Source organism: Paramormyrops kingsleyae, chromosome 3, assembly GCF_048594095.1.
Source record: "Paramormyrops kingsleyae isolate MSU_618 chromosome 3, PKINGS_0.4, whole genome shotgun sequence".
Taxonomy (NCBI): Eukaryota; Metazoa; Chordata; class Actinopteri; order Osteoglossiformes; family Mormyridae; genus Paramormyrops; species Paramormyrops kingsleyae.
Window position 1 is genome coordinate 32,929,600 of NC_132799.1, and position 27,366 is coordinate 32,956,965.

Genomic DNA, 27,366 nt, shown 5'->3' on the forward strand with positions numbered 1-27,366 from the left:
GTACAAAGCTAAGGACACCCTGAACGGGATGCCAGTCCATCACGGGGCACAAAGCAGGGGACACCCTGAACGGGATGCCAGTCCATCACGGGACACAAAGCGGGGGACACCCTGAACGGGATGCCAGTCCATCACGGGACACAAAGCAGGGGACACCCTGAACGGGATGCCAGTCCATGACGGGACTCAAAGCTAAGGACACCCTGAACGGGATGCCAGTCCATGACGGGACTCAAAGCGGGGGACACCCTGAACGGGATGCCAGTCCATCACAGGGTACAAAGTGGGGGACACCCTGAACGGGATGCCAGTCCATCACGGGGCACAAAGCGGGGGACACCCTGAACGGGATGCCAGTCCATCACGGGGCACAAAGCGGGGGACACCCTGAACGGGATGCCAGTCCATCACGGGACACAAAGTGGGGGACACCCTGAACGGGATGCCAGTCCATCACGGGGCACAAAGCTAAGGACACCCTGAACGGGATGCCAGTCCATCACGGGACTCAAAGCGGGGGACACCCTGAACGGGATGCCAGTCCATCACAGGGTACAAAGTGGGGGACACCCTGAACGGGATGCCAGTCCATCACGGGACACAAAGCGGGGGACACCCTGAACGGGATGCCAGTCCATTACGGGGCACAAAGCTAAGGACACCCTGAACGGGATGCCAGTCCATCACGGGGCACAAAGCGGGGGACACCCTGAACGGGATGCCAGTCCATCACGGGGCACAAAGCGGGGGACACCCTGAACGGGATGCCAGTCCATCACGGGGCACAAAGCTAAGGACACCCTGAACGGGATGCCAGTCCATGACGGGACTCAAAGCGGGGGACACCCTGAACGGGATGCCAGTCCATCACAGGGTACAAAGTGGGGGACACCCTGAACGGGATGCCAGTCCATCACGGGGCACAAAGCGGGGGACACCCTGAACGGGATGCCAGTCCATCACGGGGCACAAAGCGGGGGACACCCTGAACGGGATGCCAGTCCATCACGGGGCACAAAGCTAAGGACACCCTGAACGGGATGCCAGTCCATGACGGGACTCAAAGCGGGGGACACCCTGAACGGGATGCCAGTCCATCACAGGGTACAAAGCGGGGGACACCCTGAACGGGATGCCAGTCCATCACGGGGCACAGAGCTAAGGACACCCTGAACGGGATGCCAGTCCATCACAGGGTACAAAGCTAAGGACACCCTGAACGGGATGCCAGTACAGCACAGGTCACACACACTAACCTGTACAGTTACAAATTTTGGGCAGTTTAGATGCACCATTTAATCACATCTTTGGACTGTGGTAGAAATCCAGAAAATTACAAGGAAAACACTGTAAACCCCACAGAATCTTTGACATTATTGCTGTGATAACATAATGCCACAATACGTAGTCTATGTGAAGAGCAGGAACAGTAAAATATCACATTTTTAACATCTGTATTTCAGGGGTCTTGTGACCATTCAGTACAAAGTAAGAGTGTGAAGTTTTAAAAGTGAATGTCACTATCCTGAAAATGGCGTGCTTCCATCCTGCAGACGGGGCTGAGGTCGGTCTGCCACACGCTGCCTTAACCAGATTAGTTATGGCACAGGAGACGAATCATTCTTGCCGAAATTCCTGAGGATTTTCCGCTAAAGACTGTTCATGGGGTGTGGGGGGGTTGTTATCTGTGCAACTGTGCAGGAACCAGAGTCTCATCTGGCATCGGCCAGCTGCTTAGGGAGAAATGAAGCCTCAAAAACTGAAGGTGGGAGGGACTGTCGATTGCATTGGCTCACCATCTGTTACGTCATTGGCTCCCAGTTGGTGACTGACAGCATGGTAGTCCCATGTTATGCTCCAAGGAGGATGATCATATCTAACACTGATCTATGCAAGGCTTACATGTGAGTAGTCATGTGACCATGGCTAGTTTTGATCCCCATTTCTACACAAAATGCTCGTACTGTTTTCAAAGCCACACTCATGCTGTTGTTGGCCTCTGGGCTAATGGCACAAGCCATCACTGCCCCCCCCCCACCCACACACACACACACACACACACACACACCCCCAGACGCTTCCCTTGACTTTCAGGTCAACCACTGGGTTTTTTTTTTTAACATGCCTAGGGCCTGGATGTCCCGTGAATCATCTGGGAGCGTCCCAGTGACCACGCAGGTGGTGCAGATTGGGGTCGGGGAAACGCATCAGGTCCCGAAATCACTGGCATCTCGTTAGTCAGAGAGCAGGAAGGCTCAGGATGAGGTGACAGATAGCAGCCCACCACATCACACCCCATGCTACCGCACCATTTGCACAGTGCTGCCACTGTGCCGGATGGAAGCCTTTCCAGAATAATCTTTTCGGTCTGACACCTTGAAAGCTTTTTTACTTTTACTGGTACAAAATGTTGACAGGAAATGATGTCAGAATGCTTCAATCATATAAATGCATGCCTCAAAGCTGTTGGCATCTTTCCAAAAATTAGTAGCCATTTGAGAGTACACAGTAGACAGTATGAGGATATTTGGAGGTTGAAGAACGAAGGAAGTACGTTGTTGTGAAAGAAACCTGCCCGTGTTTTGTCTTCAGGAAAGGGGAGGGAATCACCAGTTTTAGATTTGTGAATGAGGATATATATAGAGGCGTTAATTTTGGACAAATGATTCAAAGAGATTCTAGCAATCTACTTGCTCATAGGCTAGACAAAAAATTATATTATGCATCTGTTAGACATTTTGGTGGTATGGGAACATGGAAATATATGCACCTTTTCTAAGCACCCATCACATTTAATAGCAGTTAACTATATTTAAGATGCGATTAATCGTAGACGCCACTAAGTTAATGCTAACTCTTAGCAACCACATGGATGGACCTCCTCCAGGGTGTCCCATCTTCACACTTCCCTGTATCAGGTCCATTTTTGTGATATTCACTAGCTGCATTTAGTAGCAGGCCATGATTCTTCTCTCTTGTGGTTCTCCTTGCTTTTGAAAGCTACAAACAGACATATTTGTGTGGTATTTTCATACAATGTTTACGTGATAAACAATCCAAAGTAACTAATACATTTTACACCAGTAAAATAGTCTGATCACTTAACCTCCCCTGCATGTTTTGTACTATAGTTTAAGGGCAGTAGTGCAGACATGGTGAGTTCAGTTCATCAGAGCTTTTGGGCTGAAATAATTTCTGTCTTTTCCAGTACATTTCATTAACGCAGTTCTAATTGTCTTTAAATGAATTCCTCCCGCCGTGTACTTACCCGATCGTGCGGCACTGTTTTTATATAATTACAATAAGAAATCATGTGTCCGTGAATGGCGAGGTACATGTGCAAGGATCCGTTATCTGAATAAAAGCAGTGTGAATAAAATGGAATGAATGGGGGGGGGGGGGGGGGGGGGGAGCATTGATCACGAATCTAGGAGCTGAAGGACTTTCCAGAAAGGTAGAAGCCTCACTGGGCTATATTGAGCCTGGGGGCCGCACAAAGAATTAGAAGAGGCCATTCACCTCTCCCAGTACAAATGCCGGCTTTGAGATCCAGGCTGTGACACAAAACTGAAAAACAGATCTGAGATGAAGCCTGCAGCAAGCCTTTTATCTTTGATACAGGCTTGCCCTGAAAAATACATTTTATTTTGTTGCCTTCACAAAATGAATCACATAGCTGTAGTTCTTGGATGTATTTTTTTTAACCGCATGACTTGGGACAAACTTATGGGAAAACATAATCCTGTTATTTGTGTTATACCAAGGTAGTTTGATTTTTTCATTATATAGGACTGAAATCTTCCCTTATTTCTTCTGAGCTTGTAGCAAGGAAATGGGTGTTTACCACAAGAATAGAGTTTATTTTGCCTTAAGGCCAGGAGCTACATGGGAGGTCACACCAGGTTGGGTGGAGTTCAGCACTAATGCCATTCCTATAGGGCGATTGCCTAGGAAAAAGTCAATCATTTGCTACTGAGGTGGCACATAGGAAAAAACTGTATCAATCTGCTTTGGGGCTCCAAATATTACAAGTCGTTATTTTTGTGCAGCTTCTCTTTCTTGCCTGCTCCTTCAGAAAAGAAAATTCTCTTTGCAGCAGAAAATGAATTAATCATGTTTCTATCAATTAAGGGTTTCCTTTAAAGGCCGATAGGAAGACACAAACCAAGAAGGGGGCCGCTTGAGAAGAACTGTGAGAAAAGAAAACATAATTCTTCACAGTGGTTTACTATAGTGATGGCCGAATGATGCTTCATGAACCATTTGCTATATTTTCTGGGCCCAGTAGATGGTGCTCTCTGTCAAAGCATGCCCTAAAGCAAACCAAGAGCACCATCTAGTGGAGTCAGAAAATACAGCAAATGGTTCATGAAGCATCATTTGGCCATCACTAGTTTACTGACATACACTGTAGTATCTGTACCACCACGTGAAATTAGAGAACATAACGGAGACACCAGAGACAGGAAGTGGTCCTCAGATTAGGAACCAATAGAAGTTTTAAACCCAGCTGCCACAAAGAAGTTGCAGTGTTTGCCTCGGTCTTCAAGGAGAGAAACTGCAGATCTCTGTGGGGAAAAAGCCTATTAACAACTCCACAGGCAGCGGGCTGTTCTTTCAGCTGCCGTCTCGCGTGCACCAGAGCTCGCAATCCGCAATATTTTTAACTTCTCTCCATAAGAGGCGTAAAAGCGGCCACCTTATCCTCACACAGCAGGGTGTTCCGTTAAGAAAACTGCTTTTTAAGAGACATAGAGTCAAATCCTGTCAAAATTAAAGTAAAAAAAAACATTCCTGTCCTTAATACTCTTGCAAGGTTTGTCAATTCTGTGGACGAGTCTGTGGCTTTTGATTGTCAGAGCAGTCGGTACCAGGGTTTCTGCTAGCTTTTATTCCTCCTTATATATATATAATTTTTCTTTCTCCCAAAATAATTGGTTCTCAGCTCCAAAAGCTGGACCAAGAGTTCACTTATTAAATACCATATGTTACTCTGATAGTAACTGTCTCCAGCTGCAGTAATATCTTTTAATTTCGTATGTTTCCATATTTATGAGTCGAGGGCGCCGGAGAAGTCACGGACTGATCAGTCCGGGCTTGTGTTTCAGAGATAACTAGACAGCATGTCAATCTGAGGACCAAGTGCGCCTCAACAGGGGAGCAAATGCAAGACCCACGACATGTGAGTGTGTGAGCAGCAAAATTAGGCCCCCAACTGAAAGTTCATGGGTGCAGCCCGTCTGTCAGGGGAACCAGCTCTGCTGCATGCAAATGAGTCATGTTTCATACATGTAAAGTGATCTGGGTTAATATGAATCTGCTCAAAGCAAACCCAGCGGGGATGTACACATGTACAGTACTGATCTACTGCAAAGCATGCTGGGAGATGCTAATTAATGGAAATACCATGATGTGTCAGAATGGGCCTGTATTCCAGCTCTGCTGACCTACCATGTGAGGAAAAAACCATGAGCTTTTGTATTTGATTCGTGCTCACATGTAACATACATAGAGAAAGTTCTGGAAGTGAGCTGGGGTAGTTATTTTTGGTCCATGAGAAGCGGCAAAAAAACAAATAAAAAAAGATGGCATGTTGATGACAGTTTTCGGTCTAATATTGTCTACAGGTAACTTCTCAGAGGCACCCAATCCAGTTTGAGTTGGACAACGAGAGACTTTGTGCAAGGGCTGTAAATTTGATCTGAATTAGAATCAGCTCTGGTATTAACAGTGTATCTTAAATGTGGTTTCAATGTGGGCACTGCCATGTCCTTGGTTTGCGTGGACACAGTAACCTCTGGATGTATAGAATCACGTGCCATATGTCATAAGTTTGATCAAAGTCTACTTGAGGCTGTTTGGTCAAAGGCTGGCAGATACAGCGCCTTGCCACATTCCGGCGTCTTCTAACTGCTAGCTGCTATTAGTAACAATTTCATCTCACAGCAACTTGTTTACCGGGAGGGCGGTGCGGGGGAGCAGTTTATGTTTCTCCTAAATGTTTGCTTTGTGTTCATGACTTTATCAGCTCTAGCTGCCTAGCTAATTTCTCACGGAAACTGCATAAATACACATATATATTAGTATCTCTTTGGCCTCCTGAGATTGTGTCCGTTGATTATGTGTGCAGCCAGCAGGAGGCACTGTGAATCTGCCACAGAAAGCCTCCTTCTCACGACTTGGAGCAAATTCCCCCGACTATCCGTGAGGCCCGAGCTGCACATGTGGCGTGGTGTTATGTAATAGCTAATCATAGCCTGAGCGATCGGCTTCCAGATCTCGAGTGCGACTTCGCGGACGCCCTGGAGGAGCTCTGCACGAACGAGGCCGCTCCAGCAACGCTAACGGCGCCGGTGTTTCATCCAAGCACTCCAGCACCTGGGATAACTCCATACGGCGGACATTAGCGGCAGGTCACAGTCGGGATGAAGTTCTGACATCGTGGGTATTAATGTACTTGTGCGGTTTCGGCTCTCCCAGAGGGGGCATGAGCTGGGAATTTCAGTCGAAAAGGCTTCTCTTAATCACCCACTGGACAGGCCATCCGGCCCAGTTATGCAGAACTAAGAGCGCCATGGCTGGGGTCCAGCTGCCTGTGCCGTGGGCCTCTTGCTCTGGGCCCGTCTGGCTGCAAGCCCCGCCGCTCCCAACGGACGGGCTCCCATCAGGCCGTGCGGCTCTCCTTATATGGGCCCGGCGCGGGGCTCTGGAATGCTGCTCTGCATGCGTTTTCCTGGGGAAAAAGGCTGCTCGCTTCGGTCGAGGTGGGAAGGTGGAAATACTTCACATTCCTCTGTTTTTTTCGTCACCGCAGGGTGCACCTTCACCCATGGGTAGAGGATGGGAAGGACCATCACACTGACCAGCACCCAAACCAGTCGGGCAAACACGGGGAAGCTAAAACACGCAGGCCTGTAAAAACAGCTGATGCTCCCCTGGAGTTATCTGTTAGGCCACCCATTAGTGGATTGCCGGGTGGGAAAGCTGCTCTGGGTCACATGACCTGTTCACCTTTGACCCCAGAGGATGGTACTGGCAAGTGTAATTCCAGTCATTAGTCGCAGTTGTCTGGGCGTTGCATTTTAACGCAAGATGAAGAATGTGGCATTCACTGCTGCAGATGTATGCATTACTGCAGTGTTAATTTTATGCTATCTATAATTTCATTGTGGTGTTGTGCTCTCAAATAAGAAAGACAAAAAGGAAAGAACGTGACAGTAGAGACTGTGTTGGGGCCCCTCCCCTGATACACAAATGCTTACAGCACTATGAGAGAGATCACCCCTCATTAACACGGCCGGGCAGTTCCCGGGGGGGTACCATGCCCATCTCGCACCTGAGAGCCCCGTTCCGGGTCACTCCAGCCCAACCCACCCCCACAAAAGCACCTCTACCAGCCCGACACACTCTGGCCCCCATATGTCTTGCTGGCAGTGATGACCTGCCCCCCCTCTCCCCATCTGCTTATTCAGCCTCGAAGCCCCTGAAGGTCGTCAAGAAGAAGAGTTCAGTGGAGCCAGTCTGAAAGTAAATGTGCTTAAAACGATTTCAGATGTGGTTTAAATTAAATTAGAAAAACACAATTAGAAAACCTGTATTTAAAAAGCTATAGTCATTATATTCACACCTACATCTTTGCTGCTGGTAAAAGTACAGAAACAAAGGGGGGAGAAGAGGAAGGACTTAGCAGGACGTTACTTTGTCTCAATTTGTGTGAAGGATGCGTCCCCCCCGACACACACACACACACACACACACACACACACACACATGTAGGGTAAACATATCCTTATGGGGACCACTCATTCATTTCAATGGGAAAAATGCTAACGCTAACTATGACAACCTTAACCCCTACCCTGCCCTAACCCTAACCATAAGTAACCTAACAAAATACAAGAGTTTTTGCATTTTTAGTTTTTTCATAGCAGTCACTGATTTTTTTTTTCCCCATAAGGGAAAAAAAACGGATATTTATCACATTATGGGGACATTATGTCCCCATAAGGATAGGTAAACCCGCTCACACACACACACACACACACACAACTTCTAAACATTCCCCATCAAGTTTCCAGCTGCACCAGGTCTGCTTCCCTCACAAACTGGGGTTACTGGTCCCCGTTCCTGACCACGCTGGGTGCCACTCTGGCGCGGCGCGTACAAAGGGACACAGTCGTGCCATTTCACGCGCGACGCCCACCGCCGCGTGGGAGCCAGATAAATCTCTAAAAGCTGACAGTCTTTATTTATTATTTCTTTCTGCGGCGGAGGAATAAAAGGAGCGATGGGGAATTCATATTAGCAAGGCAGCTTGGATGCAATTGAATGATATGAAAAAAGGGTTTTTTATGCCTGTGGACTGTGGGATGCTGGAGAGGATTCTAATTTAGATAGTCTGCAGCCTACTCCTGGGCACCATATTAACTGGCTTGTTATCGGCAGAAAGCCTTCCATCCCGAGCTTTATTAATAAAGACTGGCACCATAGATATCCACCCACACGTCCACCATAGACGCTCAGTCCCGATTCCACCACTGATATCTGTAAGCCACTGCACCAGCCTCCATCGAAAGCCTGAATGATGGAAACCAAGGGGTGTAGGTTTGGTTTCAACATTGGTAGGAACCAGATCAGCCCCGGACACCCCTCCCCCGCCAAACATGCAAGGTGCTCCCACAATATTGGTAGGGACATGTTCCTGACAACCATACTCAAATCTCCACCCTTGAAGGAAACCTTGTCTTGTACTCATGTCAACCTCAACCCACCCAACCAAAGATAACATGTGACAGTCACATCCGGGGCACCTGTACAGTAATAGCATATTGTCTATTGTCTTTAGTCTGTTTATGACTGGGTGTGGCTGAATGAGCAAGGAGTCCAATGCACCTCTTGCACATGACCAATAAAAAGTTTGAACATGACTCAGCGGTGTGAACCTCAGCCTCAGTTTTTGGAATTGCAGAGGATATAGGGCTGCAAGCTGGCTCGCGCTTCCAGGGTTGGGGGTTTGAATCCCGCCATGTTTGTCTGAAGCTTTCACGTTCTTCTTGTGTTGTGTGGGTGTCCTCTGGGTATTCCAGCTTCCTTCTGTAGCCCAAAGACACACATTTAAGGGTAACTAGTGGCTCTGAATTGAGCATAGTGTGTATGACTGTGCCCTGTGATGGACTGGCATCCCGGCCAGAGAGTCTTTCTTCCTTGTGCTATAAGCTGCCTCCAGGGCTGCCCATGACCTGCACTGGGTCAGGGAATGAGTGTTAAGATAATCCTGTGTAAAGTCTAAAAGGTTGCCTTGGTAGCAAGAGATGCTTAAGATAATTCTCAGGAAAACTCACATCAAACAGGGGGTAGTTCATGGCTCGGTGGACTAGGCTTCTGTACCTGTGAGCCTCCACTTTGGATCCCATCCTCGGCCAAATCGTCCCGTGTCTGCTAGGCCGCTTAGCGAGGTCCTTAGCCTCCTGAAACGCTACAGGAGTGCCAGATAAATTGGAACGTATGTGTAAGTCTCAATGGAGAGCGTAATGAGATACGTGAAAATTGGGAGAATTCCAATGAACCATTTGTGTCATTTAAATACTCAATAAGTTGTGTTTCGCTGCAAAGAAATGAGCTTATAGTATTTTTAAATGATGCTGTAACTTATGTGTCATAATGCTGGCAACAGTCATTCTTTCGGCTCAGCGCTGTAATCATGAGTCATTTTTTTTCACCGTTTCACGGCGGCGCTTGACTTGATCAGATGGACTCGCCTCGCCTGATGAAGACGAATCGCTGCCGCTCCCTCCATTAAGGAAGAGTTTTATTTTCCTAATGTTTCTTTAATGGTGTTCCAGTCCCTCTCAGCGCTCCAAATTGTTCATTAATTGTTGAACTGACTCCCCTGTCTGCCCTGTCCCTGCCGCTCATTGATATTTGGAAAGCGTAAATAATCATCTCAAAAGAATCCTGAGAGAGATTTTCTTTGTCCTGACACTGTCCATCTTTACTGTCTGTCCCCAGAAAAGGTGTAGATGTAGATCAGTTTATTATTTTATTTTTTTTCATATAGCTATGTTGAATGTTCTTTCATTTGTAAAACAGCAACATTCATTAAAATCTGCTTTTACAAATGTACATTTCTATATAGCTAATAATTAGGGACATTACAAAATGATTTTGGGGTTTTTGTCTACCTTTTACAATGTGGCGATGAGTTCTAGAAGCCGTTAGAGGATTTCACCAAATATTGCCCAGCTCTCTGAAGCATCTTCGGTGTTCTCTGTTCATTGTGTGACTGCTTGATTATTGAAGGGCCTGTTTGCCTTTCTAATTCCATAGATCCCTACGTTAAAATCCACCTGATGCTGAATGGGAAAAGGATTAAGAAAAAGAAGACAACAATCAAGAAGAACACACTCAACCCCTATTACAACGAGTCCTTCAGCTTTGAAGTGCCCTTCGAGCAGATCCAGGTAGACGCACGTCTTCCGTTTAAGTCGCATTCCAACTGTTGTTTCGGTTTCTATTGTATATTTACAAGCTGCATGTGGATTTTGGGAGATGCTGGCTTGTCTGTTAATCTCATTGCTGCACTTCGACGGTGAATGAACCTTTGAGACTCGGGGGGGGGGGAGACAGGGAAATAAAGAACAGGTCAAGAACCAGACTCTACCAACAACTAACAAACAGTGTAAATGCACCGACAATGCAGTAAATAGTGAACTGTGATTAGGAATGTTCTCACAGGTCATTAATTGATAAGCTGCATGTTAAGATACTTCATACTGGAACATACTGGAAATACTGGAATGCTCACCGATTTCATAGCGTTTTCCCCATATCAATGCCCCACATCGAGAACTGCATTAGCATTGAAATCACAATCCCCGACGCAAGTCATTTAAGACTGCAGAGCCTGCTCCCAGTCTGATTGGTGACAGGTGTACAGGCTCGAGTAATCAAATGCTGATTGCCATCTTCTGTACATGTGCGCCTACCTACCAAGAAGTGCTTGTCTTTCAAAGCCCCTTCAGCAAGTTTTAGAGAAACTTCTATCGCAGGAACTCATGTCTCACTCAAAGTTAATATCTTACAAAATTAACTGTGATTTATTTAAATTTGATCTTAATCTTAGCTTACTTCCAGTTTGGGGTTGAGTTTCATCTGTCTTGCTTCTTTTATGTCATCTAACTGATGCCCCCAGCTACATCATGTGCATGATTCACACTGACCTGTTTTACTCCAATCAGAGTCAAGGCAGTTTTCAATAAGTTGTGGAGACTAAACAATGCTGCCATGGGGAACACAAGCATTTAGCTGGCACTCAGTAAAAGGAGGGAGGACTGAAGAGGGGTGTATTAATATATGGTTAATATAATGCTAAGGCTAATGCTAAGGATAATCCTGCTTGGCAACTCAGAAAGGGATTTATCTGCTCATGCATTTAAACTGGCACTATGAAGGATAGCACACAGTCAGTCTCACAAGAGACTTAGAGCCATCAGTGTGTCTCAGAAAGTCATGCATCTGGTCTGTTTTTTGTTACCTTATAAACCTGCTTGGTAAATGGCAGATGATGCAACACCTGCTGAGAACGGGACCTCACTGTCGCAGGCAGCTTACGGACGCGGAAGCCCCTCGAGACGCTTCCTTAAGCCACCCGACGCTTTAAGCTCACTTCGCTTCTGAGCCTGACACAGTCACTGAGCTGGTCACATCAAATTAGAGAAATGGGATATTTCACTCTGAAAAAGAAGACAGAAATGGATATTTGAGGTGAAAAAAGGTGACTGAAGTCATTCCTTCGGCTAAATGACTGGAATTGCAGTGGGATGGGCATCATCACGGGCTCCATCACTGTACTCCACATATACCGGCCTTTTTTGCAGGTGAAGGAAGCAAATGTCAGACTGTGTTCATGACTTTCACAAAATTTATACCAGGTCGAGAACTACTTATAGTCTTTTTTTTCTGGGTGGGGGGGTTGCAGGTCAGCTGGACCACATTCTCTTGCAGCTTGGCCATTCAAAAGCAGCAAATGCTAACGTAGTGTTCATAGGCAACTGTGCAGAATCGAACTCTGTACAGGTTTACTTAGGTTACAGCAACAGCAAAAAGACGTCAGGTAGACCAAACTGAGTTCATAAACAGTAGTGTTCGCCCATAAGCATCCAATATTAAAACAAAACAACACTCTTAAAAATGTTGTTTTATAACTGTATGATGAGCCCATTTTTTTGCTTGGTGATGAGTCATAATTCTTTGACGTCTCACACACCAACACACCTCCAGCTGGAACCTAAGAATTACCTTAATTCTAATCAACCTTTACTAATTAAAGTTAGGGTTGATTATAATGATATTTTTAAAAAACAAACAGGAAATGCGTATGGTCACTTTTGAGCCTGGTGAGTCGACCTCTGGCCCGTCCGTCTCTCCACAGAAAATCCAAGTTGTCGTCACCGTTCTGGACTATGACAAGATCGGCAAGAACGACGCCATTGGGAAGGTGTTCGTGGGCCTGAACAGCTCGGGCACTGAGCTGCGGCATTGGTCGGACATGCTGGCCAACCCGCGGAGACCCATCGCCCAGTGGCACGTGCTCAAGCCCGAGGAGGAGGTGGACGCCCAGCTCAGCAGCAAGAAATAGGGGGAGGTTTTTCAATACCTGCCCACCTAGTGCCCCTTAGCCAGTATGTGTAAATACCTCAGTAATGTAAGGATCATACGCCCCCCCCCTGCACATACCGCTTTTACACAAACAGTGGTACATTCCACCACACCCCCCTCAGAATTGTGTTAAGTGTAAGGCCCTTTTATTCCCTTTTATTTTATTTTCCCCTGCCAACCCACAGACCCTTAAAATCAAATCCAAATGCCCCCCCTTCTTTTAAGCAATATGACCTGTATAGATAGCGCATGACTGAAATTTATTGTAACACAGTTGTATATATAAGTATGCAGAAAAAATGATTTATAGTTTATGTGTTTGTATGTTGTTTAGCGTTTCCTAATCTGTGTATATCTTGATGTTTTTATGAAAATATACTATTTTAAATTATGTAAATGGAGATATAGGAAGGCCAATGTTGTTTATTACAGGATTCCTGCATTCACAAAAAAAAATTCAAACGTTCAGATACTGGAAGTATACTCACATTGTCAAGGACAGTTACTTTTTTTTAGTAATTTAAAATGATTACTAAATTATGAAATGAAAAAGGCCATTAACTAATATGGTTCCATGGTGAATTTGCTGCTGGAAACATACACAAGCACAGGGATTCCTAAGTGTTCTTTAAATACTAATTTGTCAAATAAGTTCAGCGATTCATGTGATTTGGAGTGATTTCGGACTCCGCGTTGTAAATTAGTTCCACGGTTAAAAACCATTTTTCCTTAAATAATACCAACAAAACACAGTAAGTCCTTATAGCACAAACTGCAACATTTTGTGATTGCGCCCTTCTGAGGAGCTCAATCTTGGATATTCAATGTAGGTTTTCTGGGCTCAACTTTGGCAAACGGTTTTTGACTTAAGCTTTAAGATCAACATTTTATAGACGAGACAATACTTGTCAAAACTTTTGTTTTTAAATTATTATTTTTAATAATATTTGCTAAAACTGCGACGTGGGAATTTTGAGTTCACTTAGGATCACGACGGCGATTAATTTTTGCCTTTGGCAAAAATCGTTGGGAAAATGTAAATTTATTAAATGGACGCTGCAAATATTGTAGTCCAGTTGATGTTAGGGTATGTAGTTATTCCGGCGAAGCAGGCTGACGCAAGTTAAAACACTGCCATTTTTTTCAGGGAGGTAATAATGTAAAGAAAAACCTTTTCCTCAAGGATACTACAAGGTAGTGTGTGTTGTAACGTCTGTTGGTAGATGTGTGTCTTATTCCTTCAGTGCCCTCAATAGCAGCAATCACAACAGCCAGCCGTGGTTTACTGCCAATTTACTTTCTCCTTCTTATGGCTGCTGTCTCCTGCTGCATCGGCCGCAGTTTTCCGACGGCCGAGCTGCGATCCGGGGTGGGGGGAGCGTCTCAGAGGCCATCTTTTCTGGACGAAATAGGAATCTGCATGAATCCCGCTGTACCAAGGGGAAATACACCTAACTGGGTTCTACTGCCACATTTAAAGGGGAAAAAAAGAAGTTAATGGTCTGTGAAAATGAAACACGAGTCCACTTTTCCTTTATTACGGGTTCAAGAAATACATGAGTCGATTAAAGCTATTCTCATTAAGGAGCCTCTTTGTGTACTAGGCGCTTAGCTTTAGGAGGAATTTCTCAGTGTTTTCAATGTTGATATGTTGTTAACGGCACTATAACGAAGCTATTCGTCATTTCATTAGACTCTATGGGACTGCTTTGTGTATCACTGTGACCGTAGTGTGTTGCTTAAAGATGTAGTTTTTATGTAGATAGCAGCCGGTCTGTCCCCTAGTGACGTCGTACAATGACCAGACATTCCTTTGTGTCACGCTGCCCCGCGCGCGTGCGTTCACGCGTAACATCGTCGGTCTGGACGCCTGCGGACCAATCAGGAAACGAGGGGCTCCGTGCGGAGAGACCACGGCTTACACGCGAGCGTTTGGAAGGAGGAGTGGGTCTGATCACACAGCTTTCTGTTGAGCACTGTGCAATACCGTCTGTCCGTCCGTCCATCCCGTTGAGATAGTTTCCTTATTTTTTGTGGGTGGTATCGCCCAGGGAAGATTATTCCAGCTCTCTCTGAAACATTCCTTCAGAAGCAATGGTTAGGCCACAGCACATGTAGATTGTGAGTATGATAGAGCACGTTCACCATCTGCCATCTGTTTAGTTAATTTCTCCTCTCCTTTCTTCACATGTCCATTGTAAAGATCTTAGGTGTACTATTGGTAAATACCAAATCATGGCATAAAGGAGTGTACATATTTTTGTATTTACAGAATCAGATTATAATTATTGTAATAATATCATAAATAATATAAAAAGTACTCGGGACAAAAAAATTATACGGCAAATGACAATTAAGGTTAATTGTCTCTTAGTGTATCAGTCTTCTGTAATGTTACTGTTACAATGTTATTACTTTAGGGCCGTATTGCAAGACCTTCATTGTGCACTCTGTTTTGGAATCTAAATGATTTATGATTTCATATATAGTTATCAATTGAGATATTGTGTAACTTTTTTAAAAATACCCAGTAATGAAATATTGTTAATATTTACTTCCCCGAATGCAATATGCCTGTACACAGCGTATTCACTTGTGATAAGGAATGTCTTATTATACGTGTGTACTCCTGTATTTCGAAATGACGGGAATGCTTGTTCAAATCATTCACCCTTCGATGGAAAAACGTCCATAAGGCAAATTTTGATTTTATAATGTTTTAAAAAGAAAATTCATGTTTTTGTTTTTTTTTAAATCAGGTCATACAGTATAAGTCAGCATTGCAGTCACATGACATGATTGCATAGAGGCACGAATGAAAAGCCATTACTTGCACTGCGAAGCGATGCTGCTTATTACGGACACCCACCAAAGCATGCGCGACACCCTGCGATGTCTTTCCCGAGAAAAAACAACTGCTGTGTGACCAAGAATCATCCCACGACGACGACAAAAGCCACACTTAGCTTTCAGAAGAAGCTGTATAAAGTATTAGAATCTGATGCTGTAGAAAGTTCCTAGTTGCCTTTCTGTATATTCACAGCCTGCTTGAGTACTTTTTGTGTGTGGAAATTTTCCTCTGTAACCGTGTTGAGATAATCGGGGTGTTTTTCCTGCCATATTGCTCGCAATATCTGCGAGCCGACAGTTATATTGCTGTGTATACCCTTCATTTTTGATGAGGTGTTTTACCAATTTCGGTTCGTGTAGTGATTCACTCTGTGAAAGTTTTCTGATCGTTGTTAATATAAACTTCATATACGCAATGTTCAATAAAAATGTTTTATTTCCTGTTGATACAGAACCTTTCCTGGTGCATTATTTCAAAATATTATGCATACATTAAATCTTAAGACGGTTCATTCAGAATCAGCAGGTTTCCAACACGTTAAATCCCTGGACACACGAAAATGCGAAGTATATATAATAAATTTAACTGACATCTCTGAAGTAGGCCTGGTGCCTTTTCTACATAACTGCACTCCCCGTTCACTCAACACACGTCCAGAAATAAATTTGTTCATTGCAAACCAGAATAGACTTCGGCGGCTGTGCGATTAAATTGTACTTTATAGTGGCGAGACATTACAGGAAACCGGGACGTATGCAGAGTTCACGGTGAGTGTATGTCAGCTTTACATTTCCGAGAATCCGCCCTCTTCTCGTTCAACAACAAGGAGATCGACGATCTGCTTAGAGATTCCACACACGATTTAGATACTTCACACGTAGTGTTAAGTCAGAAAAGGTTACTAACAGATGAAGAGAAAAAGGGAAAAAAGGCTTTGCAAAGGAAGTCTTTTGACTGATTGTGAGGCTTTTTCTATCCCTTTGAAAACTCTAAATGTCAAAGTTTTTTCTTTGTTAGAAAAGGCAGTGGGTGAAAAAGGGAGGTGTTGCACACCAGGGCAATGCACAACACACAAGTAAAGACTGGGTAAAATGTCACTCTATCATTTTTTACCGCTTCTTGAGAGCTGACAGCTTCATGTCGAGCTGCTTGACAAAAGAGGGCGAACATTACTTAATAAAACGGTAAACCTATGTACATCCAGCATGTTAACAGACGCAGCATTTGTTGCATCGATAAGGGAAGGAAGACTTGTCTCTTTTTTTAAAACGTTATTTGGGTTTTAATTAAGTTTTATTCTCCAAATCTAATCAGGATGTCCATGGTCAATGCTGATACAGAATGCAGAAATACAGTATTGCCAAACCTACATGTCACCTCTCACCTACACCTATTGCTTCCTGTACAACAGGATCAGTCACGTCTTCAGGAGGTCAAGTGGAGCCTTAAACCTCCCCAAGGAGGACCCAGTTTCTCAAAAAGACAAACTAGGTGCTGGATAACATGAAGATGACAGCCAGTCCACGCACCAGGCGAGTTTATTGCCTGATACTCGAGACATTTCCGCAGACATGACAGTTCGGGCAGAGGCAAGGGAATACGCACTATAACTAAAAAAAAAAAAAAAAAAGGGGGGGGGGGGCGCTGGTGTCGTCAGAGAACGCAAGAAATGGAAGTGCTCCCGTCTCCCTATCTGAGCGGGCCATCAAGCCAGGATCAGAGCTCCACTTATGAATGACCCCTGCTGTCAGCGGTGACGGCAACGCGATACGACCGGTAACCGTAATGTGGAGTCCAGACCCTAAAGGGAGGAAAGGATTTCAGAACAACAGAAAGCGGAGGGCAATAATACCCCCCCCCCAAAACATCATATTTCGTATGTACGTAAACCCAGAGTTTCTAAAAGAGCTAAGTGCGACTCAGGTGGTGTTTAAAAGCTTGAACTATCCCGAAACCTTAAATTGAATATACATTATTCATGAAAGGAAACTCAGTCTATAGAGGACCACAAGATCACAGCAGCATGACAAGGAAAGAACAACAATGGCAAAGATGTAAATGGATGGGAAAGGCGACTTCATTTGTCAAGCGTAGCTCTGGAGCAATACTGGCAAGACTGATGCTGTACTCCGAATTTCCACTGGGAGGCAAAACTTTAGTAACCTTCACGATTCCCTTAATGGGAATGATGTGGGATCTATGTGGAATGTATTCATGGTGGTACTTAATCTGAGGGAAAAGCTTTGGAGTGCAAAACAGAACAGAGTAGTTACTGATCACTGTATTCCATTAACAGTATCAATGTAGCTAACTTTAGATTAGGTGTTAGCTAACTTAGCCAATTTGCATTTTTGGCTGACTCACATCATCATTCGAGAACTGCTTACAGTCAGATTCAAAAGCTGCACACCAAATGCACAACACTGCTGATAACGTTGTTCAAGGCCAAGATAAGATCTGCTTTGGAATCGAAGGAAAGCCAGTATCATCAGAACAAGTCCAGTTCTGACCGTTAAATATTGATTGTCTCTTTCAGGGACATCACTGTGGGTTTTTAGTAAGTTGTTTCTATATCCAGAGTGCAAAACACCGGGACATGATCACCTGGATATGGGCTTTCACCAGGTAAAAAGAGGCCCTTTTCACAATGAGTGCAAACTTTATGTTATTTGGCATGGAGAGTTCAAGGGCTCCAAAATGTTCACTCCTGACCCTAAGACACCCCTCAGCCACATGTTCACAGATCACAAGTTAATCTTTTCAGCAAATGGATGAGGGCAAGAAGTTAATAAAATTGGGGGTGAGGTACAATATAATATAATACAAAAGAGGTACAATACAAAAGAAATTTGAGAAAAGACCACTGCTGAACACACTATTGATACGTCATTGTATCATGTGGCTCTCATTGTTAAATTAGGCTGGCAGATATCCAAATGTCCAAACCCTCAAGAATGTCAAGGCTTCAAACAGCACAGCCTGTAGCACAGCCCATAGCATAGCCCAGCACACCCTGTAGCATAGCCCAGCACACCCCGTAGCACAGCCCAGCACACCCCAGCACACCCCGTAGCACAGCCTGTAGCACAGCCCGTAGCATAGCCCAGCACACCGTAGCACAGCCCATAGCATAGCCCGTAGAATAGCCCATAGCATAGCCCAGCACACCCCGTAGCATAGCCCAGCACACTCCCGTAGCATAGCATAGCCCGTAGCACAGCCCATAGCATAGCCCGTAGCATAGCCCAGCACACTCCCGTAGCATAGCCCAGCACACCCCGTAGCACAGCCCGTAGCACAGCTCATAGCATAGCCTGTAGCATAGCCCAGCACACTCCCGTAGCACAGCCCATAGCATAGCCCGTAGCATAGCCCAGCACACCCCGTAGCATAGCCCGTAGCACAGCCCATAGCACAGCCCATAGCATAGCCCATAGCATAGCCCATAGCATAGCCCAGCACACTCCCGTAGCATAGCCCATAGCACAGCCTGTAGCATAGCCCGTAGCATAGCCCAGAACACTCCCGTAGCATAGCCCAGTACACTCCCGTAGCATAGCCCATAGCATAGCCCAGCACACCGCGTAGCATAGCCCGTAGCACAGCTCATAGCATAGCCTGTAGCATAGCCCAGCACACCCCGTAGCATAGCCCAGCACACCCTGTAGCACAGCCCATAGCATAGCCCATAGCATAGCCCATAGCATAGCCCAGCACACTCCCGTAGCATACCCCGTAGCATAGTCTAGCATAGCCCAGCACACCCCGTAGCATAGCCCGTAGCATAGCCCAGCACACCCTGTAGCATAGCCTAGCATAGCCCAGCACACCCCGTAGCATAGCCCGTAGCATAGCCCAGCACACCCCATAGCATAGTCCGTAGCATAGCTAGGCACACCCCCGTAGCATAGCCCAGCACACCCCGTAGCATAGTCCGTAGCATAGCCCAGCACAGCACAGCACACACGTACACTAAACCCCAGTCCCCAACCTCCCAAGAGCCAAGACATTGACAGTGAAAACAAGAAGTCCATTTTGGAAATGTATAATTAAACATTTATTAGGTGGGTCTCTTGTGGAGGGCTGTGTACAGAGATCTTTCAACAGAGAGACACATACAAGGACAGACACACATTTGTCACAGAAGCGCAATAACCGCGGCTAATCCGCCACTAAGACAGAAATGTAAAGAAAAAAAAATTCAGATTGGTATGTCTGACTTGTCGGCGAATTCCTCCCAGGAAATCAACAAATATCAGAAGTCTGATAGCTCACAGCGAAGATAAAAAATAATTACAATCAGGTTACATTAAGTTTGAATAGAAATATTTTTTTTATTTATTATCCATACCTAGGTAAGTGTTCAACAGGAAAAGCACACATTTCACCAACAATTTTCATAAAATTATATGTCATATTACTGTAAGTTTTAATCTTCAGCCCCCTCACCAGTAATATCATACCCCCCCCCACCCCACCACCAGGGGTGTAACAGGCATATATAGGCCAGCACCATTTAGTAATGTCATTCAGGCTGCTTTTGCACCTTTAGGGATAACGTCTTCTCATAAAACACTAAAGTTAATGTAACGCATTTCATGTCAGCCAATCAGAAAAACAGTATGGCCACCAATTTAGCCAGCATGAAGCACACAGAAGGATTACAGTCTGGCGGAAACCATAGCGAATTGTCGCTCAAACGTTGCCGACCGGAAGAACTCACCGTTTTTTTGTCTATGAGGGGTGAATAATCTGAAGCAAATGTAGGGAGGAAAAATACATACCTTATTTAATGAGTGTCTATCAAAATGCAGTCTATGTACAAAAACATTTACATTTAATACATGGTCTCCCAATAGTTACTGCAGACTTGCCAATCTCACACTTGTGATCCCGTAATTCCCCCATCACTGGTGTTCATTTGCGTGTAAATTGCAGAGAACTATTAGAAAATAGACAATGACCACAGACAATGAATTTCGCTCCTGGTGCTTTTAAGGCTCTGGGGGTTCCTCATATACCTGGGATCTCCTCAGCTATGCGGCCCGGAGTGACTGGCCACTGCTTGGCGAAGCTTCAAGTCTCGTTCCATCAGGACTCTTCGGTCCATGGAGGTTCTACCTGGTCAGCTGGCCGACCACCTTCAAGAGGGTCTTGTTCTCCTGCTTGAGCTGCTCATTCTCGTCTTCGACATCATCAAGGTCCTGAAGAACACAAATATATTGGCTTATTTTTACTACCATGGCCGGTAAGAGACAAATTTACACATATATTAAACTGGAACAATGTTCTATCTTGGGTTTTAAAGTAATATTCAGTGTTATGCAAGGACACAAAATAAACCAATTGGATATGGAATTAAGATTTTTTTAAATACCCATCTAAATTTAATATTTTTCCAGAAAAAAGTAATAAAAACATGACATGCCCCCCTCCACCACAGACTCACTTCAGCAGCTTGTAAATTGAACATTAATGACTTCAATTAACCAAGTGACTTCTATTAGGCACTTCCAGTAACAGATCTCTTGCTCTACTCATTCCACCAATGAGTGGGAGCTGGAGCCTGGGGCAGGGGGCACATATTTATCAGCAGATAAAAGGAACGATTAATAAAAAGAAACACAGAAGTAACACAAAAAAGGTCTCTAATGGTTGGACTGATGACCAGTAACCTGCATAAGGTCTCCATGTCGTAGCTTTTGGAAGGGAAAAAAAAAAAACATATTTCTGTAATAAAAACAAACGAGACTGCAACATTTTCAGAAGTAACAAGCTACGAAAACGCAAGCTACGAGAGCACATAATTAGTGACAAACCACTTAATTTAATTTACTTATGATGCTTTTATCCAATGTGATAAAGCGACAGAGGTGGTTATGACTTATGTGCACTCACTGGGACCGAAACCCGCAGCCGTTGCCTGGGTAGCACAATGTTCTACTTGAGCCACAGGAACACTTGACCAAAGTCATAATTTACCTGAGAGCTGGAGCAGAAATACTGGATTTTACCAGAATTTCACCATCTTGACAATGTAATTCAGAACCCTGAATTACTCTCAGTAAAAATCGTGCATGCAATCATATATCTGGGAATAGGTGCCTTGCGACAAAACAATAAGCCATGCCGGAATGTCTTCTCTCCACTGCGGGACAGGGTGGGGTAAAGCCCGCGGAACAGAGGCACTTCTTCACAGGCCGTGAACGGGGAGCGCCACCTTGCAGATTAACATCCCACACGGGGAGCTTCGGAGATCCGACTGCACCGCAGCTCCGAGTTCCCTTCAAAGCGCTTTACCGGCCCACAAGCTCCCCCCCACCCAGACAACGTGTGATCTTCCGAAAAGGCGAATCAATTACAAGTCATTTCAAAGTGTGGGCGCTGGAGGTGGGATGCAGCATCGTGCTGAATGCGGCTGCATATCAGTGACGCCATCTTCCAAATCTCTGTCACTAGGTTAGACGACTGAGTCAAACTTTAAAAAAAAAAAAAACACAGACAGAGAGACACACACACACACACACACACACACACAAACACACGAGAGCTCTGGAAAAAATTGAGACCACAACAAAATTTTTCAATTTATGGGTATACGCCTGTGTAAAATACACATTTTCTTACAAACTACATCCAATTTCTTCTCTGCTTCTCATCAATGAAGGGCTTCTTCCTTGATTTATGGGTCTTCAGTCCTGCTTCTAGGAGCCTGATATGAACTGTCTTAGCAGAGCACTTCATACCACTTAATGTTTCCCATTCTTTTCGAAGGTCACTTGAGGTCATCCTCCCATTTAAGAGGCACTGCCGGATAAGTTGACGGTCATCCCTGCCATTAGAAGGTTGCTTCTGCTCTCTACCTGGCTGGTTTTTGATTATTACCAGTGTCTCCTGCTTCACGCTGTTCTTGTGTACTGCCGTCACAGAAACTCTGAGCCTGGAAGCAGCCTGCCTCGCAGTGTAGCATTCTGCCAGCAGAACCAGGATTAAACTGGGATTTAAAAATAAAAAATGGTCTCAATTTTTTCCAGAGCTATATCTCTATATATATATATTAGGGGTGGAGCGGAACCCGAATACGGTATTCGGAAAGGCACAAATAATGTGTTTTTTACGAATACTTATTTCGAACAAATACTTTAAAAAATATTTGTATTCGGGAACAAGAAAAACTTTATATCAAAAAGCTGCGTTTCCTCTTGAGACCGCAGTGCATGCCCGGATGAGTGAGTGAGTGAGTGAGTGAGTGAGTTCAGGAGTCGGGGGGGGGGGGGAGTAAAAGAGGTGACTGACACAGGCTGCTCCACACAGTAACAGAGAAGGCTCGGCTCAGCGAAAAAAGACTTAACTGTATCACTATTTTTGTTGAATAGATTTTTGTACCTTAACTGGGTTCCGGAGGCAGTTTATAACTTTCGGGAAGCAGAGTTAGATCGGGAGATTATTCCATTACGCTGCATTATTGACGTCTGCAATCAGGTGCTCTCATGTTCGCTCTGTTTACGTAGCTCTGTTAGCTCGGTAATTTAGACAATAGGCTGTTGACAGAGTAACGTTAACGTTTGGTTAAAAAGGTTAAAACAATGCTTGTGTAGTTGTGTCGAATTGTATGCACTTGTAGGAGTTACAGTATATGGTACGTTTAAGTTACTCTGTCTACTGCATATCCATAATTATAATTAAAGAATACTTACACTATAACGTAAATTAGAAGTGGATTTTTACGCCTATTTTGAATTTTACTCGAATACGAATACAAATACAAATACTTTTCCCCCCTCAACAAATACAAATACATATATATATATTTTTTTATTATTATTGCAGCTCTCTCTTCCAACAAGCTTCCAGTGGGTATGAGAACATCTGTAATATGTCATTATTCTCAGTTAATAACCACGTATTTCATATCACACACAGACAGATGATATTCTACTGTGTGGACAGCAAACATTGGATTTCCAAATCCACAATATTTACAAATATCTAATCTAATGATATCTAACATGACATGTAATATTTGATTTTTAAGGTCGGAACAGAAGTACTTCGGTTTCTGACATATTATTGAATGGAGATTAAAAAAGAAAAACTAATGGCTGAGAAGAAACTGCGAGAACATCAAACAATCGGCTGTCTGACTGCGATATCACCGCAAGGTTAGTGATCGCAAAATCTCTGCAAGGTTTCTGAGCTTGGAACAAACCTCCCCCCTCAAGGTAACACTGTTCACTGCATGTGAAGAGATAAGAAAATGAGTTTTCTGGACGCCTAGATCACCCAGAGTAGCAGAGGAAGCAGAGGGAGAAGAAACCAGCTCAGTTATTCAAAGCCCACCACAGAAAAAGCAAACATCTTGGAACTAGTGCTGGAAGGAACAAGACTTTGGAACCCAAGGGGCTGGGATTTCTGAGCTTTGTTAATCATCACATCTAATTTTATTCCAATGGAAAGCAGTACAGTAAGTGGGTTAAACCAATCAGATCAACAGCTGCAGATAAACCCACCTACTCTGGCCTTTGAAACGGGCAATTTGATAGACAGACCCTGGAAAAAAAAAGGGGGACACATATTCACCCGTCATTTAGTGAATTATCCAGCTCAACTGGCCTGGGCAGGCAGCATTCATACAAAGCAATTAAGACTAACATCCCTGTCCTATCCACTCACATGGTGTTTTACTGAAGTTCAGGGAGGCTCAGAATGTACATTTCCGATTGCGTGACACCAAACCAGAATAACACCACAGTGGAACAACCCTGGAAAGGATGCAGAACGGAGAGAGAGGGAAAGAGAGGCATGTTTCGGGAGGAGAAATGTACACGGAGCAGAGCTGGGGTTGCTGAAAGGACGGTGATGAATGACCAGGGGCCAGGCTGGGGTGGGTCTCTCTACCCCACAGCCCCCATCACAATGAGCTGGGCCCTGGCTGCAGCTCCGGGGTCTGGATCTACTTAAGGTCCATGTCGGTACAAAAACTCCCAGTAGATCCCAGTAACGAACATGCGCTATATTTGCTGAGAGGAACTGTGGCCAAGTCCTACCCCTCCAGTCCCCGTACACCAGTGGTGTACGAAACAGCCATAATTATTCTTCCAATTTGCATGCCGCTAGTATGATTAAAGTGGCGCTTTATGCCCTTTTATGTAAACCACAACCTGGCGGAATCTTTAAATGACTGCGGAATTAAGGTATGAGCGAGCTCTTTCAGAGTGGGGGGTATCCACCCGCTCCCGCGATACCTACGGCGAAACAGAAAAGGCCATTCAACATATCTGCCATTGCACATTTAGGGTCATGAATTAAAGCAAAATCCTGAATACGGGCAAACAGGAGAGGCTGAGAAACGGCCGCTTCCATTATTCTCCAACATCCTCTCTTTAACAGTCCGCGGCCCGCATACAAACTGCCTTTTTACGCCCGTATGGAAACGTTCCAAACCGATCCCGGGAGAGTCCCGATTATCTCAATGTAACTTGGTGTACATAGGGTTAGAGTTTAATCCTCTTAGGTGGATAACAAAAGATCAATTCACAATACAAGGGGAGGGGCGTCCTCGCACCCATGGCACGGGGGCCGTGAGGCATTCTAATGAGGAGAGTACACAGAGAATTAGGTTACAGCTGTGAGTTCCAGGAATGACAGGCAAAGTCATGGGTGAAATGCTCCAACAAGCCAGGATCAATGTGTCCTTCACAATAATTCTCTACATCTACGGACGGATGGAACACCACAGCCATCCACGTGTTAAAACGAAATACAATAACGTACAAATTACGTGCAGAAAAACACAGATACGTCAACCTCCCCCCGACCTGGAATTCAACCCGGAATTCTTCACCGCCTCGAATCTCACGGTAATTGTCACGTGGTGTCGCGGTGTCACACGGACCGCCTTCGATTGCCGGAGTTAATCCGGCAGGGGGCCTGTCTAACGTGATCCGATGTGTCTGACGGTCTTACCAACGAGACTCACGGGTGGTCTGCACCACATGTATGCTCTACAAATTCCACTTCCGTGATGAAACCTTAGATTGGTGATACATGCCAAAATCCTTGCGGGTACTGGTCCCATTCACGGCAGTGCTCTCGGCCGGCTACGTGATCCCCATGGCGGTTGCGAGATTCTGGCACATTCTCCTGCCCCGCACTCACCCTGTAGAGTAAGTTGATCTCCTCCTTCAACTTGCCGACGAGCTCGTCCTTGTCCTGGAGGCCCTTCAGCATCCGTGCGCTCTCCTGCCTCTCCAGAGCGAGCTCCTGACGGCAGAGAGACCTCGGGTGAGACTGAGACAGCTACCAATAAACAATCGTGATTTCCTAGACGAGAAAAATTATCTTATAGCATTCATATTTCAGACAAGATGAGTTTCTAAAAGTTGCCCCCTGTTCCTGAAATAATGTCTTAAGTTTTATCAATGTTTATTTCCAGAATGAAGAATGACAGCACTGCAGGGACACTGTCACCTGCACCAAACCTCTGGGAGCACAAGCAGAGATCCCCATCATTCACATTCTGAGCTCTGAACTTCACAAAAGATCATTCTGTACTCAGCTAAAATGTTCTCGCCTATATGATTTTTTTTTTCTTTTTCGGGCAGACCCTTGAGAGATGCGCTGCTGAACAGTGAATTCACTGGGAACTGAATTGTGAACCTAGAGTTCTCCCTTTCTGGCAGCTGGACAGTGAATTCATTGGGAACTGAATTGTGAAGCTAGAGTTCTCCCTTTCTGGCAGCTGGACAGTGAATTACCGCCCGGGCTCAGGCGGGAGAGGACACACCAGGAGAGCCGTGGAAGCCAGGAACGACGAGCCAAAACACTGTTTATCCAAGGACAACACAGCCTTCGGGAACTTGGAGGGTCATAATGAATCAGGCTTGCCAATCGGCTTTGTTTACAGGGACAGTGCAACCTGTCATGTGATTCTGTCCTGTAACCATGGACAAGAAGCGTCAAAAGGGATCCCAGAAGGTGTGGAACCAAGGGCGTACTGCTTAACACACCATGGTCACTGCCTAACACACTCCAGTGTGTACAAAGCCACACCGTTTGACCTGGCACATAGAAAAGTCACATTTAGGACTAACGTGGGCAGTTTGTAGATTCGATTCCTGAAACAGCAGCAGGGCTGGACTGAGGCTATTAAACGGCATCAGATCCAGCTACAAACGAGGACCTGCAGCTATTTCAGTCTCGGGGCGACCACTGGATACCTTCTCCAGCTCTTCGATCCTCCTCTCCAGCGCAGCCATGGCGGCCCGGCTCTGGCGGTGCCACCCATTCCCCGCCGCATCCTCTTCGTGGCTCGGACCCCCCGCGCTGTGAAAGACACGCTGAAAATGTCACGGCACCAAGCGAAGGCACTGACGTCATCAAATTCAACCACATTGAAGATCCTCGCAATCTAAATGGTGCCACAATACTAGACAGTAGCGCGAACATAAGCGACAGAGTCTGCAAAGCACCCTGGGACATATTGGACGAGTCTGGAATAGTATTCAATACAGAAAAAGGTAAATGTGACATATTGTAAATGTAACTGCATAAAATTCAATTCATTAAAGCTTAGTAAGGGGTGCAGAATGGGACAGAGAGGACTGAAGACCTTATCTCACCCGCTGACGGCGGCTCGGGGAGAGTCTGGGCAACATTCACATGAAACATTTCCCTGAGGTGTGCCGGCGGTAATTACTGACAAAGGGGGCCACTTGGACTCTCAGCACTCTCAAGCAGCATTTCAAGCGGAACTGGGCTGATAACCCTTTTTGGTACCGGTGAAATGGAGGAATGTGCGTCTTAATTCTGCCTGCAATCACCACAGCCCAGCATGGCAGGAGTGAAAAATTTAATCA

The 27,366-nt window shown here is 45.1% G+C and overlaps 2 protein-coding genes and 1 long non-coding RNA gene across 9 annotated transcripts in view; 1 reads left to right on the top strand and 2 right to left on the bottom strand.

The window, feature by feature from the left end:
• LOC111843398 (synaptotagmin-1-like) overlaps nt 1-15,961 on the top strand; it is a 122,208-nt gene extending 106,247 nt beyond the window's left edge. For all 7 annotated transcript variants that reach the window (XM_023810958.2, XM_072710192.1, XM_023810957.2 and 4 more), the window contains 2 exons: nt 10,327-10,460; nt 12,431-15,961. In XM_023810958.2, coding sequence (XP_023666726.1) covers nt 10,327-10,460; nt 12,431-12,637 — 341 coding nt within the window. In that variant the 3' untranslated portion in view covers nt 12,638-15,961. The remainder of the gene's footprint in view (nt 1-10,326; nt 10,461-12,430) is intronic.
• Nucleotides 9,429-11,729, bottom strand: LOC140588253 (uncharacterized). Its single transcript, XR_011989611.1, has 3 exons — nt 10,805-11,729; nt 10,182-10,598; nt 9,429-9,475 (listed from the first exon to the last, which is right to left on the bottom strand). It is a non-coding gene; the product is annotated as an uncharacterized lncRNA (long non-coding RNA).
• Nucleotides 15,962-19,541: 3,580 nt separating the features above from the next.
• The window catches only part of LOC111843375 (PRKC apoptosis WT1 regulator protein), a 33,309-nt gene continuing 25,484 nt past the window's right edge, over nt 19,542-27,366 (bottom strand). The window contains exons 4-6 of the mRNA XM_023810909.2: nt 26,728-26,833; nt 25,667-25,771; nt 19,542-20,712 (exon numbers count right to left, since the gene is read on the bottom strand). Of these exons, the coding sequence (XP_023666677.1) occupies nt 20,626-20,712; nt 25,667-25,771; nt 26,728-26,833 (298 nt within the window). The 3' untranslated portion in view covers nt 19,542-20,625. The remainder of the gene's footprint in view (nt 20,713-25,666; nt 25,772-26,727; nt 26,834-27,366) is intronic.